This window comes from Hipposideros armiger, unplaced genomic scaffold (assembly GCF_001890085.2).
Source record: "Hipposideros armiger isolate ML-2016 unplaced genomic scaffold, ASM189008v1 scaffold_287, whole genome shotgun sequence".
NCBI classification, from domain to species: domain Eukaryota; kingdom Metazoa; phylum Chordata; class Mammalia; order Chiroptera; family Hipposideridae; genus Hipposideros; species Hipposideros armiger.
The window spans coordinates 1346371-1367141 of record NW_017731637.1 but is presented as its reverse complement, the minus strand read 5'-3'; the positions used below and the strand labels follow the sequence as shown (position 1 = coordinate 1367141).

Genomic DNA, 20771 nt, shown 5'->3' with positions numbered 1-20771 from the left:
TTATGAATTTCATGAGTCCATATCTTATCTTTCAACTCTTAGCATAAGCAGTAAAACTCCTGATTTTAATATGTCCCAATAAACATAGAATGTATGTGTATGAAACGTAAATTATAATTGTGAATGTATATTAACCTGGCAAATGACCATAGTCTTGGGTTATTGCCCACTCTTTCTACTTTGTTTGCTTGGCTCTGTGGTCTTAAGCAAGTAACTCCTGTGGGCATAAAATGATGGAATGAAACACCTAAGGTTTTATCCACCTCTAAATGTATTTGCCTCTGTGACTTGCTAATGGCAACTCAAGTTAAAATCTAATTTGATTTTGCTAACTATAATATACAGTTTGACCTTCACTTAATGATGGCTTAATTTAAACAATGAAAATACACTATCATGATAAAGAGGGGTTTGTTTGTTCCTTACCAATCAGTCCTATTTTTTGCTGCTACTATGGCTTTGTTAGATAACTGATGTATGATGCTGAAAATAAGTTTCCTAAGCAGTAGAACTTTGTTTTGTTTACTGCTGTATCCAATGTCTAATGATCTGTTCTTACTAATTATGCCACTGCCTAGAATACTACCTGACACATAGTAGGTATTCAATAAATATTAGTGAAATAATTGATACCAGTTTTTTCTATTTCATGTGGTCTATGTCCGTGCCCCAGTACTGATGAAAGTATATTTCCCACTCCATATGTAATTTTTAAAAAACTCAACCTTAAATTCTTAATTCTTAAAGTAGAAAACTTGCATGTACAGTTGAACCTTGAACAACACAGGTTTGAACTGTGCAGGTCTACTTATACATGGATTTTCTTCAATATATATATATATACAGTCAGCCCTCCATATCCCTGAGTTTCGCATCTACAAATTCAGCTAACTGTGGATGGAGAGCACTATTTTCAATCCACAATTGGGAATCCACGAATGAGGAGGACTGTTCAACACCATTTGATCATGTTGTTATAGAAGCAGTACCTGGTACCTATGGTACTCTTGGCCAACTCTTAGAATGCTAGCTTTGAAGTTACTACTCCTGTAATTTATTTTGATTGTCTGGCCCTATTCTGTTATTTTTACTTCCTTTTTGTCTTATTTTTAATCCAACCTCTTTATTTTTATTAAATGTTTCTTGATTCTTTAATTTTTATAAAGTTTAAGTATTTTTTTCCCTACTTTTGCATGTTATGACTTAAAACTAAGTGATTTTATTTTAACACATTGTCCAGGTTGTTTTGGTTTTGTTTTTTCTCAGTTCCAGTTTAATAGAAACTACAAAAGATCAAAAGTGGTGCCCCACTGCTGTACACATCAGTTGGTCTGCCTCATAGCAAAGTTCAGGCCATTTCCTCCAGCGGAATAAAGGCCTGTCTTATCCCATACCACATGTGGACTAAATCTAAGGACCTGTGTTTTAAGCATGACAATAGTACAAAACAGGTTTTGTTCTCATGGCTATCCGCTAGCCCAGCACTCATTCCTGCTTAGAGAAATATTTGCTCTTCTGGACATCAGGCTTGATGGTATCACTGCCAGGCTTCCAGCCAGCTGGGCACACTTCCCCATGTTTGTCAGTGAACTGGAAGGCCTGAACTAGTCTCAGAGTCTCATCCACAGAGCGGCCAACAGTAAGGTCGTTTACAGTGATCTGCCGAAGGATACCTTTATCATCAATGATAAAGAGGCCCCTGAATGAGATGGCTTCATCAGCCTTTAGACCCCCTAGTCCTGAGCAATAGTGTGCATGGGGTCTGACACCAAGGGAATGTTCATGGGTCCCAACCCTCCTTGTTTCTTGGGTGTGTTGATCCATGCCAGGTGACAGAAGTGAGAATCCACAGAAGCACCAGTCACTTGGCAGTTTAGTTTCTTAAATTCTTCTGCCCTATCACTGAAAGCAATGACCTCCGTGGGGCACACAAAGGTAAAGTCAAGAGGGTATAAAAAGAACACAACACATTTTCCTTTGTAGTCAGATAGACTGATATCTTTGAACTGACCATCTGGCTTAATAGCTATAGCTTTGAAGTTGGGGTCAGGGTGCCCAATTTTAGCATTTCCTGAAGACATCTTGCTATCAGCAGCTCTAAGGCACCAAAACCAGTCAGGAAGAAGACCTGTCCAGGTTTTTATAGTGACCAAATCTGGGATAAAATTGTCTAACACCTAATTACTTTCCTAACTGCTTTTTTAAAAGTCCCAGAATATAGTCACATTAGTACATTTGAATCTTTCTCTACTAAAGTCCTAAAATCTAGAATTTTAAGTAGTAGTTGATGGTATGCAGTATTCTGAATTTGACTTCACTAATTCTTAACTTGAACTTATCTTCCCAGTCATAGTTAATAATCAATGTCTAAATTCTCTCTCCCAAGTTTGCTTTTCTTATATCTTAAATTTAAAGTGGCTGTCACAATATTTATTGTTTCAGACTAACAGCAAAACTACAGGTTGAATGACTCTCACAGAGAATATATAAATAATTTTCACCAATGTTGGTAATTTTGATAAAGTATAGACTCTGTGGAATATTCATCTAAGCAGTTGGTAACATTTTAGAAAACTTAATGCATGTTTTGTTTGTTTTTGGTTTTTTTTGAAAGATGCAGACAGTCTTTTTGAACATGAACTAGGGGCTCTCAATATGGCTGCACTACTACGAAAGGAAGAAAGAGCAAGTCTTCTCAGTAACCTTGGGCCATGTTGTAAAGCATTGTGCTTCAGACGAGATTCTGCAATCCGAAAGCAGCTTGTTAAAAATGAGAAGGTATTGTTGTTTCCTTGGAAAAAATGCAAAGTGTTTGTTGGGTATGAATGACGTATTTTTCATTTGATTGCTTTAAGGTGAGATTATGGTCTCATTATCTGTTTTTATGAGTTTGATTTTCCAATCTTCTACACATGTAAAAGAAAGAATTCTATTAGAATTTATAATACTTTTCAAATTACTTTAATAGGATATTTGTGTTGATTAATAGTTTGTTATTCAAAATTTGATGTATAAAGACATCAGATAATCTATTTCTGTGAAATATTTTTTCATTTCATTGTGAAAAGTTACTTTGGGTAATAAAATATACTAAAAATTTATTTAAATTGAAGGTCAAGGAAAAAAATTCTCAGAAAGAATGGTGAAGATATTTATAGAAATATAGAAATAGTGTTTATGAGACTGTACCAGGTTGGAAGAGAAGGAAATAGATATAAGTGATTATATGTAAGCATTTACTTGAGAATAATAAAGGGAATGCAAATGTAAGAGAAACAAATTAGTTGAGATTGAGAAGACATCTGATCACGAGAAATTGAAAATGTCTTAGGCTTTTTAAAGTTAAGAAACTGGGATTTTTATTTGGGGGTGTAATTTGGTGGGCATGGATATTGTGACAGAAGAGAGTTGGTCCTAAAAAGTTAGATGCTAGAGAACTTATGTAAGAAAAACAGACAAAAACCTTTAAATTATATTTGACTGTGGAAGAAAAGTGCAGAATAGGGAATAGGTGGTACCTCATCAGATGACACAAAAAAAGTTGAAAACCATTGAACTCCATAAATTGGCATCATTTCTGTTTAGGAGAATGATTTTTAAAGTATGTAAATTATAGTACATATCAGAAGAAACAGGGGAATGGATCCTAAGAGACACTTAGGTGCTTTCAGTGAAATTAAATCTTATTTTAGAATTATAGTATTAAAAGAGTGTACAGAACCTGTAGCAAGCAAAAGAAAGGCAGTAGTACCAGCAATCAATAAAATACATACGAGAAATTCATTAGAGAAAATGGGTGAAACTGAAAGGGGATTCTTTGAAGAGATGAATAAAATTGTTAATCCCCTATCCATACTGATAAAGGAAAACACAAATTACCAATACTAATGAAAGGGAATATCACTACAGATCTCACAGACATTAAAAGGACAAGAAGACAATACAGTAAGTCCCCGACTTACGAACGAGTTCCGTTCCGGAAGAACGTTCGTAAATCCAACTAATTCATAAGTCCGACAAAGTGAGTCTTCCACACCTTTGACGCTTCCTAGCAGTCCCCTCCATATCACCACTGCTTTCCCTTTTGCTTCTGGACATTCTGGGCTCTTATTGAGCACTGCACTGCTGTACACTATTCGCACTGTACAGTAAGCACACAGCAGCACAACTGTGACAGTGATCGGCAGACACGTGAGACTACATCTGTGATTTGGTCATATCTACGAATATTCGTAATGCAAAGTCTGTTCGTATCTGTGAAAGTTCGCAGCGCGAATGTTTGTAAGTCGGGGACTTAACTGTACTATAAACAACTCTATGCACATAAATTTGATAATTTAGGAGAAATGGATTAATTCCTCTAACAGTGACAGACTACCAAAACTTACACAAGAAGTAATAGATTAGTTGAGTAGTCCTCGGCTGTTTTGTTCTGTTGCTTTTTGTTTTAATTGAATTTGTAGTTAACCTGAAAAGGAAACATCCAGCCCCAGATGGTTTCACTGGCAAAATTTATCAAACATTTAAGGAAGAAATAACACTAATTTTATACAGTTTCTTCCAGAAAATTGAAGAGCCAGGAATTCTCACTTTATGAGACCCAACAGTACTCTGATATTGCAGCCAAAGACATCACAAGAAAAGAAAATGCATATCAATATCTCTTATTAACATGGACATAAAAATCCTCAAAAATAAGAGGACATCAAATTCAGCAATATATAAAAATAATACACCACCATGATCTAGTATGGATTATCCTCAGAGTGAAAGACTGGTTTAATATTCTAAACTTGAAGAAAAAATACACGACCATATCAATTGATGCAGAAAAAGCATGTGACAAAATTCAGCATTCCTTTACAATAAGAATTCTCAGCAAGTTGGAATTAGAGTCTTTATAAAGGATATCTAAAAAACACCTACAGCTAAGTACTTAGTTATAAATCTAAGATTATATGTGCAGGATTCATGTGCTGAAAACTACAATACACTGATGAAAAAAAAAATCAAAGACCTAAATAAATGGAGAGACATATTGTACTCATAGATTGGAGGACTCAGGTAAATTGAGCTATGATTAAATACAATTCTAGTAAAAATCCCAGCAGATATTTTTGTAGTTATAGACAAACGGATTCTAAAATTTGCATGGGAAGTCAAAGAAACTAGAATAGCCAAAATGATTTTTTAAAAAGATGAACAAAAGATTAATAAATTAGTAAGACTTTCACTACCTGATTTCAAGATTTACTATAAAGCCACAGTGCACTCAAGATAGTGTGGTATTGGTGAAGGGATAGACACTTAGATCAGTAGAATAATACGGAGTCCAGAAATAGATCCACACAAATATGAGCAGTCAATTGGAGGAAGACAGTTTTAATAATAGTTTTTTTTGTTTTTGTTTTTTTGTTTTTAAAGATTTTTTTATTGGGGAATTGGGGGGATGGGAACAGTGCTGGGGAATTGGGGGAAGGGGAACAGACAAGTTGCTGTCGTCTTGTTCTTCAATCTAGTTGTGGAGGATGTTGCTTCACTGGCCCAAGTTGGCACCATCATTGCGCTCTTCCCGGGCGAGGCAGATCAGTCGCCGGCTTCTGGACGGCCGCTCACTGCGGCTGCTGGCCGCTCACGCTGGCTGCTGGCTACATACGGTAGCCCATGGCAACCCACTGCCACAGGGAGTGCAGCCTACGCCGTCGCCGGCGACTCATGGCAGCCCAGCTCCAGGTTGAGCTGTTGTTCAGCATCTTAGCTGTAGAGGGCAGTGTCACTGGCCCTCATATGTGGGATCCGAACCGGGGCCCTCTGGCATCCCAAGCGAGTTCTTAACCATCGCGCCACTCGGCCGGCCCTAATAATAGTTTTTTTAATTAAACTTTTTTGTTTTGAAATAATTGATATTCAGAATTTAAAATTTTTGTTCTATGACAGACTGAGAATGAAAAGACAACTATACTGGGAGAAAATATTTGCAAATCACATTTTGAAAAAGCTTGTATCCAGAATATATAAAGAACTCGAAAATAAACAGTAAGAAACAAGCAACACAGTTTTTTTAAATGGGCAGAAAACTTGAATACACACTTCACCAAAGAGGATATATGGGTATCTAATAAGCACATGAAAAGATGTTTAACATTATTAGCCGTTAGGAAATGCAATTAAAACTGCAATTCAATACCATTATCTACCTATTACAGATAACTACAAAACAACAACAAAAAACCCTGACAATATCAAGTGTTGGTGAGGAGGCAGAGCAATTGAAACTCCCATATATTGCTGGTGAGAACGCAAAATGGTAGAGCTACTTTGGAAGACAGTTTGGTTATTTCTTATAAGGTTAAATGTATATGTAACCCAGCAACCCCATTGCTATGTATTTACCTTAGAAAAATGAAGACATGTTCATATAAAAACCTGTACATAAATGTTTATAGCTGCTGTGTTGGTAATATCCAAAACTAGAAACAACCCCAGTGATCTTCAACTGGCTAATAGATAAACTGGGGCATATCCATACAATGGATTACTAATTGGTAATAAAAAAATAACCAAGATATCAGTACTACCAACATGGAAGAGTCTTATTATGTTTAGTGAAAGAAATTAGTCTCAAAAGATCATATATACTGCACGATTCCATTTATATGATGCTCCAGAAAAGGCAAAATTATAATGGACAACTTAGCATTCATTGTCAAGAGTTAAGAGATTAAAGAAGGTGTGAATAAAGGCGTGAGTGACGAAACATCTCCATCCTGATTGTAGTCATGGTTACTTGAATGTATACATGAGTTAAAAACTCACAGAACTATACATAAAAAGTCAATTTCACTGTATCACAATGTATAAAAAATATTTTAAATTATTTTTGAAATTTAAAATGAAATCAAGGAACCACACACAGTTCCTTTAAGGATCCTAGGAAGAAGAGAAATGGCAGGATGCCCAAACCTTAACCTTATTTTCATTATATACATGCAGAACGTGTAACAACATTTTATGACAACTTCCAAAAATGCTAATGTAGCTTTAAGTTAAAATAATAGAGATACACGTTTTAGAACCAGTGGAGGCAGTAGTTTCTCAGCATGCTGCATTGACCAGTATACTGAGAAGTGGTTCAGTTCTAGAGCCTGTGTCTTGTGGGACTTTAACAGACCGGTAAGGAATGTGGGATGTTCGGTGCTTCTCTTCAGATAATCGAAAGATTATCATGTAAAGTCAGACTGAATTAGTGTGTAGCTCCATAAAAGAGATTTTATTTTAACACATAGAACAAGTGGTACTGTTCAACCTAGAATGTGTGCTGTGTGTTTTTTTTTCTCATTAGAAATAAAGTAAAAACTAGTTGATTACCTGTCAGGGATTGTTGAGAAGATTCCTACATTAAGCAAGAAGTTAGACTAGGTGCCCTCTAAAGATTGCTTTCTTTTCTAAGATTCCTCAAGTCTGAAAACATTTCCTACTTTTGCTTTGAAATATCTAATACAGCTATTATCCATCCCAAATTAATTTTTTATAACTTCTATATTTTTGTTAGAAGTTAACCTGTCATTCCTACTGTCAACTAATAATATATCTTTTTAAGTTTGTTTTTGTTTTCTCCAAATAGGGCACAGTAAAACAAGCTTACACAAATGCTCCAGTGGTGGACAATGAATTATTACGACTGAGTCTGCGATTATTTAAGCGGAAGACTACTTGCCACGCCCCAGGACATGAAAAGACTGAAGATAATAAACTCTCACAACCCAGTGTCCAACAGGAACTGTGTGTATCTTAAGACTGAAGTTCAGTGACATTTTTGGTACTATGTTTCTTCAGCAGTGCGTATTTCTTCGAAGTTCTTTGGTTTCAAAGGCATTATAGTGACAATGGCAGAAAACATTTATCAGCCATGCTAAAAGAGTGAAGAACTTGGATCTAAAGTGTAAAGACAGTTTTGGCTAATTTAAGATTTTACGTAACTTTTTACACAGTACTTGATACTCATGCAAAATAATGTGAAAGCACCTAAATTTAGTAGTTTATTTTGTACACTTTGTTTAAAACTGAAGTTTGGAAAACGGTTGTCCCTGCTCTTCCAACCTATGAAGATTTTTTATGAAATGAGCCTCTGACACGCTCTGGATCATCCCTAAAGAAACTGTGATTTTATCTAGAAACTGTTCACAGAAAGAATGCACCCTGCAGTACTGTGCTGTGCAGAACACTGGAAAGGGGACTAGTCCTGCATGCTGTGTTTGTAGACCTCCAGCAGGGGGGGGCCAAATCCTTTTTATCTCTCTAAACTTCTAAAAAACATGACTTCATGGGTCTTTGGTTTTTTAAAATATATGTGCATTGTTAAAATGTATATAGGATGTACGAGTATTGGAATCCGAATGGCTATTTGTTATCAGAGACTGTCTACTATTTTTAATAAATGTACCTTCCCTTTCCTTGTTCGAGATTTACTTTGCTCTTCATTAACCTATTCCTAGTGTTCAGGAACATTTTCCATCAACATTACATCTTTCATACTTAAAATATTTTACTGCTTAAGTCCTTATTATTGGACAGCTGTAAATAATGTGGAGTTGAAGACGTACTTCAACTATAACTTGGTAATCCTTGAAACAAACCAAGAGTTAACAAACCTATGTAATCTGAGCTTTACAATCTTGCCATCATATTTTTCAGAGCTATAACCTTTGATTACATTAAACTGCCTCCATCCTATAATATGTAAAATGATTTACTTTTTAAAAATTACAGTATATCTGCTTTATTCTGTATGTACATATTTAATTCATGAAGTAGACTCTTAGAATTTGAAATGGACTCCAAGCTACAGAATTTTGGAGAGAGAATAATAATAATAACAAACCAATCAAAATTGTAATTTGGTCATTGCTTGTCACAGTGTTTTTGTTAAAACTGTAAGCCTATGATACCTGTCTCAGTAGTTATGTATCCTCTTCTCTAAAGGTAACAATGTTACTGGTGCAGAGTTTCTGTTCATTTCAAGAAGCATTCATTGCACACTTAATTTGTACAAGATACTTCCCTAGCAAAGGAAATGGTCTTATTTTTAAATGACTTTGAAAGCGTGTATAAGAAAAATTATAAACAGGAAAAAAAAAAGATTTTTCTGGTGTTCCTTTTCCATTTAGTAAATGTTTTGAATACATAAAAGGTAAATTCTTTAATAACCCTGGAGAATGAATACCCTTTAGGAAACTACTTCCTGATTATACTAGAGAATATTGTTCTCTGTAGCAAGAAAGGGGGGTTCCTCCTTTCCCTAAAATAACACAGCATTGAAATCAGTGTGTAGGAGGTGCTCAATGTATTTTTTTTTAGACTTGTTACTATAATTTTGCTTTGCAATTTCCACGATACTTTTTCTAAGTTTGTCTTTTCTTGTTTTTTTTTATTAGTTTCAGATGTACAAAACAACATAATGATTAGATATTCACACCCCTCAAAGTGATCACCCCGCTACCAGTCTTCTACTCCTCTGACATCGTGTTACAAATACCATTGACTATATTCCCTATGCTATACTAGATATCCTGTGAAAATACATACATTTTCTACATCAGCTTCAGGTGTACAGCGCAGTGGTTAGGCATTTATATAATCTATGAAGTGATCCTCCCAATAAGTCCAGTACCTGTCTGACACCCTGCAGTCTTTACAACATCATTGACTATATCCCCCATACTGTATTTCACATCCCTGTGACTATTTTGTGACTACCAATTTGTAGTTTCTAATCCCTACACCTTCTCCCTCACCCTCCAACTCCCCTGCCATCTAGCAATTTATCACTTTTTTCTCTGTTTATTTTGTTTGCTCGTTTATTCCGTTCTTTAGATTCCACATATAAGTGAGATCATAGGGTATTTGTCTCTCTCACTCTGATGCATAATTTCCTCTAGGACTATCCATGTTGTAACTGGTAAGATTTCATTCTTTTTTAAGGCAGAGTAATAATCCGTTGCATAAATGTACTGCAATTTATCCAATTGTCCTGATGGGCATTTTGATTGTTTCCGTATCTTGGCTATTGTGAATAGTACTGTACTAAACATAGGGGTGCGTATATTTTTTCAAATTAGTGTTTTCGATTGCTTTGGATAAATACCCAGGAGTAGAACTGCTGGGCCATAATGTAGTTCTACTTTTAATTTTTTGAGGAGCCTCCATACTCTTTTCCATAGTGGCTGCACCAGTTTGCAATCCCACCAACAGTGTACAAGGGTTTCCTTTTCTCCACATCCGCACGAACACTTATTTGTCGATTTATTGATGATGGCCACTCTTGACAGGAGTGAGGTGACATCTCATTGTGGTTTTTATTTGTATTTCTCTGATTAATGATGTTGATCATCGTTTCATATGTCTATTGGCCATTTGTATGTCCTTTTTGGAGAAATGTCTGTTAGATCCTCTGCCCATTTTTAATTGGATTTTGTTTTTGTTTTTTTGGTATTGAGTTGTATGAGTTTTTAATAAATTTTGGAAATTAACCCCTTACCAGATGTATCATTGGCAAGTATCTTCTGCCATTCAGTAGGATGACTTTGTTTTGTCAATGATTTCCTTTGATGTGAAAAAAAACTTAGTTTGATGTAGTCCCATATATTTATTTTTTCTTCTTTTTCCCTTGCCCAAGGGAATATATCAGTAGAAATATTACTAAGGATAAATAATAATGTCTACTTATTTACTTCCTGTATTTTCTTCTAGGAGTTTTATGGTTTCGGGTCTTACATTTAAGTCTTTAATCCATTTTGAGTTTATTCTTGTATATGGCATAAAAAAGTGGTCCAGTTTCATTTTTTTTTCATGTGTCTGTCCAGTTTTCCCAACACCATTTATTTAAATAGATTGTGTTTACCCCAATGTAAATTCTTCCTTTGTCACAGATTAAATGACGGTACAGGTATGAATTTATCTCTGGGCTCTCTTCTGTTCCATTGATCTATGTGTCTGTTGTTATGTCAATACCATGCTGTTTTGATTACTATAGCCTTGTAGTATAATTTGATATCAGGTGCCACAGGGGTTGGCAAACTTTTGAGACAGAAGAGCCGCCAGGGGTCGGCAAACTGTGGCTCGAGAGCCACGCGCGGCTCTTTGGGTACGTACATATGGCTCTGAAGTAAAATTGAAAATGAAAATAAAACTATCATAGTTTCATTAATAAAACTTCTAAAGGATATGATTCACATAATGGTGATTTCATTTGTTTTATAGGTCTCGCAAAATTTCAAGGGACAGGATTGGCTCTTCCAGGGGTCGGCAAACTTTTGAGACGGAACATACCAACAGAGCCACATGTGGCTCACGAGCCACAATTTGTCGACCCTTGAGCTCCTGCTTTATTCATATTTCTCAGGATTGCTGTGGCTATTTGGGGTCTTTTATCGTTCCATATAAATTTTACTAGTCTAGTTCTGTGAAAAATGTCATTGGTATTTTGATAGGGATTGCATTGAATCTATAGATTGCTTTGGATAGTATAGACATTTTAACTATATTTTTCCTATCTATGGCATGGTATATGTTTCCACTTATTTGTATCATCTTTAATTTCTTCAATGTCTTATAATTTTCTGAGTAGAGGTCTTTTACTTCCTTGATTAAATTTACTCTTAAGTATTTTTTTTTATGCAGTTGTAAATGAGATAATTTTCTTTCTCTTTCTGATATTATATTGGGTTGTCGGAAAAGTCATGACGTATTTTTTTCTATGTTTTTCGTTGGAAAAATGCATTGTGACTTTTCCGACAACCCAGTACTTCATTATTGGTATGGAAAAATGCAAACGACTTCTGAATATTAATTTTATAGCCTGTTATTTTACTAAATTCATTTATCAGTTCTAATAGGATTTTTGCATCTGTGTTCATTAGGAATATTGGACTAGTTTTTTTTGTTTTTGTTTTTTTAAAGATTTTTATTGGTGAATTGGGGGGATGGGTACAGTGCTGGGGAATTGGGGGAAGGGGAACAGACGAGTTGCTGTCATTTTGTTCTTCAATCTAGTTGTGGAGGACATTGCTTCACTGGCCCAAGTTGGCACCATCATTGCACTCTTTCTGGGCGAGGCAGATCAGTCGCCGGCTCTTGGATGGCTGCTCACTGCGACTGCTGGCTGCTCACTGCGACTGCTGGCCGCTCACGCTGGCTGCTGGCTACATACGGTAGCCCATGGCGACTCACGGCAGCCCAGCTCCAGGTTGAGCTGTTGTTCAGCATCTTAGCTGTAGAGGGCAGTGTCCCTGGCCCTCATATGTAGGATCCGAACCGGGGCCCTCTCGTGTCCCAAGCCAGTTCTTAACCATCGCGCCACTCGGCCGGCCCCAGGACTAGGTTTTTTTATTTTACAAAAAAAAGTTTTCTTGTTTTTGTAATGTCTTTGTCTGGTTTTGGGATCAGGGTAGTGGTGGCCTTGTAAAATGAGCTTAGGAGCCTTCCCTACTCCTGGATATTTTTTAATATAGTTTTAGGAGAATAGGTGTTAATTCTTTTTTGTATGTTTGATAAAATTCACCTGTGAAACCATCTGGTCCAGGACTTCTGTTTGTTGAAAGCTTGTTAATTACTGATTCAGTTCTGCTGGTAGTAATCAGTCTGTTCAGATTTTTTGTTTATTCTTGATTCAGCCTTGGAAGATTGTATGCTTCTAGGAATTTATCCATTTCTTCCAGATTGTTTAATTTGTTAGCATGTAGTTGCTCATGGTATTTTCTAAAAAATTTTTGTTTTCCTGTTGTGTTGGTTGTCACTTCTCTGCTTTTATTTCTGATTTTATTTATTTGGGCCCTCTCTTTTTTTCCTGATGAGTCTGGTTAACAGTTTATCAATTTTGTTTATCTTTTCAAAAAACCAGCTCTTGGTTTCTTTGATTTTTTTTTTTTGGTCTCTATTTCATTTATTTCCATTCTTATCTTTATTATTTCCTTTCTTGTACTCATTTTGAGCTTATTTTGCTGGGTTTTTTTCCAGTTCCCTTAGGTGTAAAGATAGAGTGTTGATTTGATATTTTTCTTGTTTCTTTAGGTTCACCTGCATTGCTATAAATTTCCCTTTTAGGACTGATTTCACTGACAGATTTTGGGTCATTGTGTTGGCATTTTCATTTGTCTCAAGGTATCTTTTGATTTCTTCCTTGATCTCATTGTTGACCTATTCATTATTTATTAGCATGCTATTTAGTCTCTATATGTGTGTTTTTCAGTTTTTTTCTTGTAATTGATTTCTAGCTTCATACCACTGTGGTCAGAGAAGACACTTGATAAGATTTCAGTCATCTTAAACTTATTGAGACTTGTTCTGTGGCCTAACATGTGGTCTATCTTGGAAAATATTCCACATGCACTTGAAAAGAATGTATTCTGCTGCTTTGGGGTGAAATGCTCTAAAAATATCAATTAAATACATCTGGTCTAGTGTCTCATTCAAGGCCACTATTTCTGTGTTTATTTCCTGCCTAGAGGATCTGTCCACTGTTGTCAGTGGGGTGTTGAAGTCCCCTACTATCATTGTGTTACTGTTGATCTCTACCTTTATGTCTGTCAATATTTTATATATTTAGGAGCTCCTGTGTTGGGTGCATAGATATTTACTAGGGTTATGTCCTCTTGTTGGATTGATCCCTTTTATTATTATGTAATCCTTCTTTATTATAGTCTTCATTTTAAAGTCTATTTTGTCTGATGTAAGTATTGCTACTTGAGCTTTTTTCTCATTTCTATTTGCGTTGAATATCTTTTTCCATCCCTTTACTTTCACTCTGTGTCTTTTAATCTGAGGCGGGTCTCTTATAGACAGCATATCCATGGGTCTTGTTTTCTTATCTACTCAGCTACTTTATGTCTTTTGATTGGAACATTTAATCCATTCACATTTCAAGTGGTTATTGATAAGTACATAGTTCTTGCCATTTTTTTATTCATATTTTTCATCTTCTTTTATTTTCTCCTTTCTTCTGCTTAAAAAAGTCCTTTTAACATTTCCTACAATACTTGCTTGGTGGTGATGGATTTCTTTAGCTTTTTCTTATCTGGGAAGCTTTTTATCTCTCCTTCAATTTTAAATGATAGCCTTGCATGGTAGTGTAGTCTTGGTTGTAAGTAGGCCCTTGTTTTTCATCACTTTGAATACTTCCTGCCACTCCCTTCTGGCCTGCAAAGTTTCTGTTGAGAAATCAGCTGACAATCCTATGGGAGCTCCCTTGTGAGTAACTAGTTGTCTTTCTCTTGCTGCTTTTAGGATTCTCTGTCTTTAAGCTTTGGCATTCTAACTATGATGTGTCTTGCTGTGGGCCTGTTTGGGGTCATCTTGTTTGGGACACTGCTGCCTGGGCTTGTGTGTTTCTTTCCTTCACCAGGTTGGGGAAGTTTTCATTCATTATTTCTTGAAATAGATTCTTGATCCCTTGCTCCCTCCCTTCTGATAGTCCTATCGTGTGAATTTTCTTACACTTGATATTGTCCCACAGGTCTCTTAAACTGTCTTCATTGTTTTTTATTCTTCTTTGTTTTTATTTTTCCAATTGGGTGTATTCTGCTACCCTGTCTTCTAAATCAGTGATTCAGTTCTCTGCTTCATCTAATCTGTTGTTGATTCCTTCTAGTGTATTCTTCATTTGAATTATTGTATTTCTGATTCTTTTTTATGGTTTCCATGTCCTTTGTACTTGCCATCTTTGTTGAAATTCTCACTAAATTCTTTAAGCATTCTTATAATCAGTGTTTTAAACTCTGTCTCTGGTAGGTTGGTTGCCTCCATTTCTTTCAGTTCCCTTTCTGGAGGTTCCTCCTGTTCTTTTACAATATTTGGGACATGTTTGTTTGTTTCCTCATTCTGGCTGCCTCTCTGTGTTTGTTTCTATGTATTAGATAGATCTCCTGTGTGTCTCAGTCTTTGCTGGGTGGCCTTATGTAGTATGTGTCCTGTGTAGTCCATTTGCGCAGTCTCCCTAACCTGTGTGTGTTCAAGGAGTGTCCCTTATGTGTTGTGTTCTGTTGTAGTTGAGCCTTGATTGCTTTTGGCACATCAGTGGGTGGGATTGACTCACAGGCTAACTGGGAGGATTGGCTATGCCCACAGTGTATGAGCTGCTGTGTGTGGGGGCTGACCCCTTAGAGGAAGATTTGCCCCTAGGGGCTCTTGTGCCTCTGGAGACCCTTCTTTGGGTGTGGGGCTAACCAGGTAGTGCTCTGCTGTGGTCTGAAGCTGGCCTCTGAGTGTGTTGCTTCTGGTGTCTCTTGGGCGGGGCTCCCATGCAGGGCAGTTTCAGCCTTGCTTGTTACCGGCCCGCAGTTACCTGATAGGAGCCTCAAAGCTATATGTGGTTGGCTGTTGCCTGTGCCGAACTTGGAGGCATGTGAGGGTGGCCTCACTGTGAACTGATGTTGGCTGCCACCAATAGTGGGCCTGAGGCAGCTTAGCAAAAGGCATAGGGCCACCAGCCCTATTGCCACCCACCAGCTGCCCATAAGGCCCAGTGTTGAGCCTCCTTAAGTGTGCAGGCCGGGCTGGTTGACTCGGTGTTGAGAGGGCCCTCGGTGATGCAGCACTAGCTGGGCAGGGTGGAGTTCAAGGGAGTCCGCTCAGAGAGGTTGCAAATGCAGATCCAGGGACCATTAGGATCCACGTCCTATTCTCCGTGACAGTTCTTGCTCGATGCAAAATTAAGCTAGGGCGCTTTTCTGAGGACCCAAGTAAATTTATTGATGGATTCCAAGGCTGTCTTTCGATCTAACCTGGAGAGACATCCGAATAGTTATGTCCACTTGCTGCACTCTCAAGGAGAAACACAGAATTTGGCTTGCAGCCCAAGGACATGCAGATAGGACGGCTACAACCCAGTGAGACAGACACCCAGTGGGAGCAACTGCGGTCCCAAATCAGGACCCTACCTAGAATTATCAGTTGGGACAGGGACATCTTATTAAGAGAGATCATATGGTGCTAATTGAAGGTATGAAAAAATATATAGTCAAACCAGTCAATTATGAAAAGGTCAAGGAGGTTACTCAGGACCTTGTTGCAGGGCTGGCTGGTCGAGGCCTCCAGAACATTTACCAATATTGACCCTCTTCTGAGGAACAATCCCTGCTTGTACTTCATCAGTCAGTCTGCTCTGGATATAAGGAAAAAGCTGCAAGATCTTCAATATGGCCCTCAGACCCCAATGGCTCAACTGTCAGATCCAGCCTTCTGAGTCTAACAATCGAGATCAGGCAGAGGAGGACCCGTGTGAGACCAGACAGGCCAGGCATTAGGCTTAACTGGTAGCGGTTGCTATCCGCTGCACTTTACAACCCCAGGTCACCCAACAGAGAAAAGGGACAGTCTAAAGGGACGTTCCTTGCAGCCCCAAAGGGGGTCTGCTTTAACTGGACAATCAGGGCACTGGAGCAATCAGTGTCCTTGCCCCAGGAAAGAGCCCCCAGGCCCTGTGCTCAATGCAACCAATCAGGCCACTGGAAGAGGGAACGCCCCAGGCTCCGAAGGGAAGTGGGTCCCCAAACACGTAATGGTCTTATCTGAGGAGGACTGAAGGGGCCCCAAGTTCCTGGTGGCGCCTCACAAAAGACATCTAGTAACTATGTAAGAACCCTGGGTAACCCTTGACATAGCAGGTAAGAAAGTTTTTTTAATTGATATGGGAGTCACTTACTAGGTCTTGATGGATCACTCAGGGCCCTTGAACTCTAAAGCTTGCGTAGATGGCCAACCCAGAAAAAGATACTTGACCCCACCCCTGTGTTGTCACCTCCAAGATTATCTAGTCTCTCAGGAATTCTTAGTTATGCCAGAAAGCCCCGCTACCTTAATGGGAAGGGATTTAATGATGGTTCTGGGCACAAACATCCAGCTTCTTGACTCACCCCAGGAATGCAATTGTTTAATATCCCCTCCTGGCCCCAGACGCTGACCCGACCAGGGTTTCTGTGGATCCCATCCCAACTCATAGATGATCAGTTATAAATCCTATAGTATGGGAGAAAGAATGCCTGGAGAGGCTACTCAGGTGCCTCCTAAAATAATCAGACTAAAGGAAACGGCAGGATACCTATGGAAGCGCCAATACCCCCTTGACACCAGCAGCTCAAAGAGGACTAAAACCCCTCACTGATAAATTTATCATGGGCTGATAATCCCTTATAACACCCCCACACTACCTATACAAAAAAAAATTAAGAAATGGAGAATATCATATGATCCAGGACCTGAGAGTTATCAATGAGGCGGTAGTTCCCATTCACCCCCTAGTTCCGAATCCCTACACCCTTTTGACTCAAGTTCCCCATGACAAAAGATGGTTTGGTGGTAGAATTCTCGCCTGCCTCACAAGAGGCCCTGGGAGGGTTCAATTCCTGGCCCATGCACCCGACATGGAAATGGTGGGCAAAAGGCCAGAAGTTATTACTTCCTGCCAAGGGACTGATGGAAAATGCGACTTCATTGCCATTTTCTGTTTAGGTTTTCTCCTAGCTCTTATTTTTCTCATCTGTGAGCCTCCTGGCACCCCACTTGATAATTGCTTCTTCTGCAACAGATTACCAGCATGATTTTAATCTTAGTTCTACAGTAATACCTTGGTTTGCGACATAATTCATTCCAAAAACAAACTACTCATATTGCAAGACATCACTCGTTTACCAAGTTAAACTGTATTAGAAATGTCTGCTCACCTTGCGGAACACTCACAAACCACGTTACTCGCAATGCAAGGTTTTACTGTACTTCATTCCCAGCCTCTTTGGGGGGATTGGGAAAACCAACACCCTTGTAAACTTTTCCAACATAATAGCTAAGGGCAACGGCCTCTCTGACTGCTTGGATATGTCATAGACAGCACCTTTAGGCCAAAAGTCATGATGCAATAAGAAAAAGAGACTGGAGGAAAGCAAAGGAAATACTGCATAGTGGACGGTTTACAAGGCAGGGCAGGTGTAGAATGAGGATCGAGAGGAGAATCCTGTCCGAGCTCAAACAGGTCTAGTTGGTCACATTTTGGGTGTAAAGATCATATTGTAATGAGAAGTATAAAGAAAGTGTGAGAAGCAAGGACTAGAGTAGGAGGCAGTAGCTCTTGAAGCGCCAATTTGGAAGGAATGAAAGGACATGGGTGATAGGAAAGTTTGTCAGAAAGCTGAGTAAGGAATGAGTAGGGAAGGGCATTAAAGAGGGCCAGAATGAGGAACACTGGAAAATGGCAGCTGCATATTAACGAGAGAGACGTGAGCTAAGTAGAATGTGAAGAGAAAGTGGCTAAATAAGAACTGGTGTTAAGGGGGAGTGCCTTATGGGAATCTTATTGGAAGCAGCAAGTGTGATCAGTAAAGTGAAAGGTAAAAGAGTCTAAGGCCATGGCCAGTGACAGGGATCTGAAGGTCTGGACTGAACTGAGAGTGCAAATGTATTTAGAAAGGTGTGGAGGAAACAAGGAGGATATTAAAAAGATATATGATCAAGTTGAATGACTGCGTGATTTCACGCAGGGAAATCAACAGCTGACTCCGTCTGGCAGGTTGTAAAGAATGCTTTGCCCTCCATAACCTGGTTTCTGCCCCTACCTAGGACCCTTCATCTCTGTCCTACTGCTGCCATTGTTGGACCAAGTCTTTTTAACCTCTTTGTCAAATTTGTCTCCTCCGTGTTACAGCAGTTCCACATAAAAATGATGCTCCTCCAAGGATTTCAGCCAGTGCCCTCAACAGAGACCACACTAGAGGGAGGTCCTGACCCCTTAGATCAGGCAGATAAGAGTTTTTCTGTGTCCCAGGCTAGGTAAGGTCAACGCCCCATCTCAGCCTGAAGCAGCTCCGAAAGTCTCACTTCAACAACCCATATGATTATGGGTTTGAAAATCTCTCAGGAGGGATTTATAAGGCAGGATAGGTAGCCTAGGAAATTGACCACCCCCTCCAGGATACAACATGAGGCGCCTCACTGGTTACACGAGTAACAGAGTAACTGTATCTGGTACCTGCAGCTGGAGAAAAACAATCAGTTTCATCCAGGCTAATCCCCCTGACCTGGACCTGACTTTAGCTAATTTTAATGTCATTATAATCTCATTTACATTGCGGTTACTATGACTACCAGCATGCATGTAATGCCATGACAGTTCCGAAGAAACCAAATAAGAGAAACTGAGGACCCCACCTACTGGGAAGAAACGGAGGAGCTACATGATTGGGACGTCACCAATTCCCGCCCCCTGGAATTAATAAATAAATTAATAAACACCCTTGATCCAGAGGGATTTCCTCAGAGCCACTCCCTCTCTGAGTTCACCCTCACTTCCCTCTCAAGTGTGTTCTTTCTTTTCAATAAACTCCCTGTGCTTTCCTGAAAATAAATAAATAATTTTAAAAGGGGGAGATATTCTCTCAGAATCAACCTGTGATTTAATGATTGTTGAAATTTTTCAATGAAGACGCTACAAACTGCTTTTATAACAATAAAAACTATAATTAGAGAGCCACATAATATTGCCTTTTCTTTCCAAAATTTTAATATGTATTTTTTAATAGAAAATACAACATATTTCTCATCCATTTAACCAATTAACCCCCCCCAAAAAATGAAATAACATGATTACTAGTATGCTTATAAAATAAGTTTTTAGCAAGATACATAGAAGTAATATTTTCAACATTTTATAAGAATCTGGTATAAAAGTTAAATAAAACCTTTTTGAAATGACAAAATCAGTTTATCAAACCTGCATTCCTTCAAAGAGACATTTGCATTTCTTGTCCTGGCTTGAAAACAGAACAAAAAACAAAAACCCCTCAAATTCATCCAAATCAATTAACTACATTGGCTAAACTGCACCAAGTTCACAAGGATACGTGCTGATAAAAGCAATAAATGCAAACTCAGGCAAACCTGATAGTATCAAGTAAACAAATGGTAAGTTTAGAAGGACCTTCTGTAATAAAATTCCTTTAATTTACTTGGAGCTATTATAGGTTTCAGAGGGTACACACGTACCTATTGCACATCACTCTTCACAGCATTCCTGAAGGAGGAAAAACAATGGCATTCCTGTTTTACTGAACAGAAAACTAAGGTGACTCGTTTAAGATCACACTGTTTTGCGCAACTAGCCCCCGCCCCCCACACACACACTGAAAAATGTTTAAGTTTTCTTTCCTATAGAAATGTTAAGTATAGATGTTAAGTCTCCTCCCTAGTTTCTTAGTTCTTAGCTCCTGGTTTTGATTACTCTTCTAATCAGTATCTGAATCATAGAAAATCTATTTTTCCTGATTTAGGGGTCATGGGGATACACATGATACCCCAGCAAGATTGTCAGTCGCAACCAGAGCAGTCAACATGGTTTTCCAGGTGGATCTTGAGACCCCTTCCTCTCATTTGAGATCAGATAGGGTAAGAGTTCCATGAATCCCCCAATAGACAGACACCTCTACGCCCCTGCCCAGCAGGAAGCAGATACAGAAGAAGAGACCTCCTGTCCCTCAGCTTCCCATAGAGATTTTATGGAGATCACGTCTCTCAAGGGGAAAACTAGGCAGGCAGTTAGAGGCAGGCATCGGGTCTCTGCATTCCTGCACGTCCCACAGAATGCAACCGCCCAGGAGACCTCCCCTCTCCACCCAAAACTTCCTCTTTTCCCAATGCTGCAGGGAAACAAATGGATACAAAACAGATGAGGTAATAACCTCTTGTCAATCACAGGTGCCAATCAAGTGGTCCCCAAAGAGGAACAGCCCATT

General features: G+C 38.5%; 1 protein-coding gene and 1 pseudogene across 9 annotated transcripts in view; one reads left to right on the top strand and one right to left on the bottom strand.

Annotated features, from left to right (window-relative positions):
- The window catches only part of ZC3H13 (zinc finger CCCH-type containing 13), a 102834-nt gene extending 94375 nt beyond the window's left edge, over positions 1–8459 (top strand). For all 9 annotated transcript variants that reach the window (XM_019658699.1, XM_019658691.1, XM_019658698.1 and 6 more), the window contains 2 exons: positions 2615–2778; positions 7625–8459. In XM_019658699.1, coding sequence (XP_019514244.1) covers positions 2615–2778; positions 7625–7795 — 335 coding nt within the window. In that variant the 3' untranslated portion in view covers positions 7796–8459. The remainder of the gene's footprint in view (positions 1–2614; positions 2779–7624) is intronic.
- On the bottom strand, positions 1225–2583 carry LOC109391284 (peroxiredoxin-1 pseudogene; annotated as a pseudogene).
- Positions 8460–20771: the final 12312 nt, after the last annotated feature.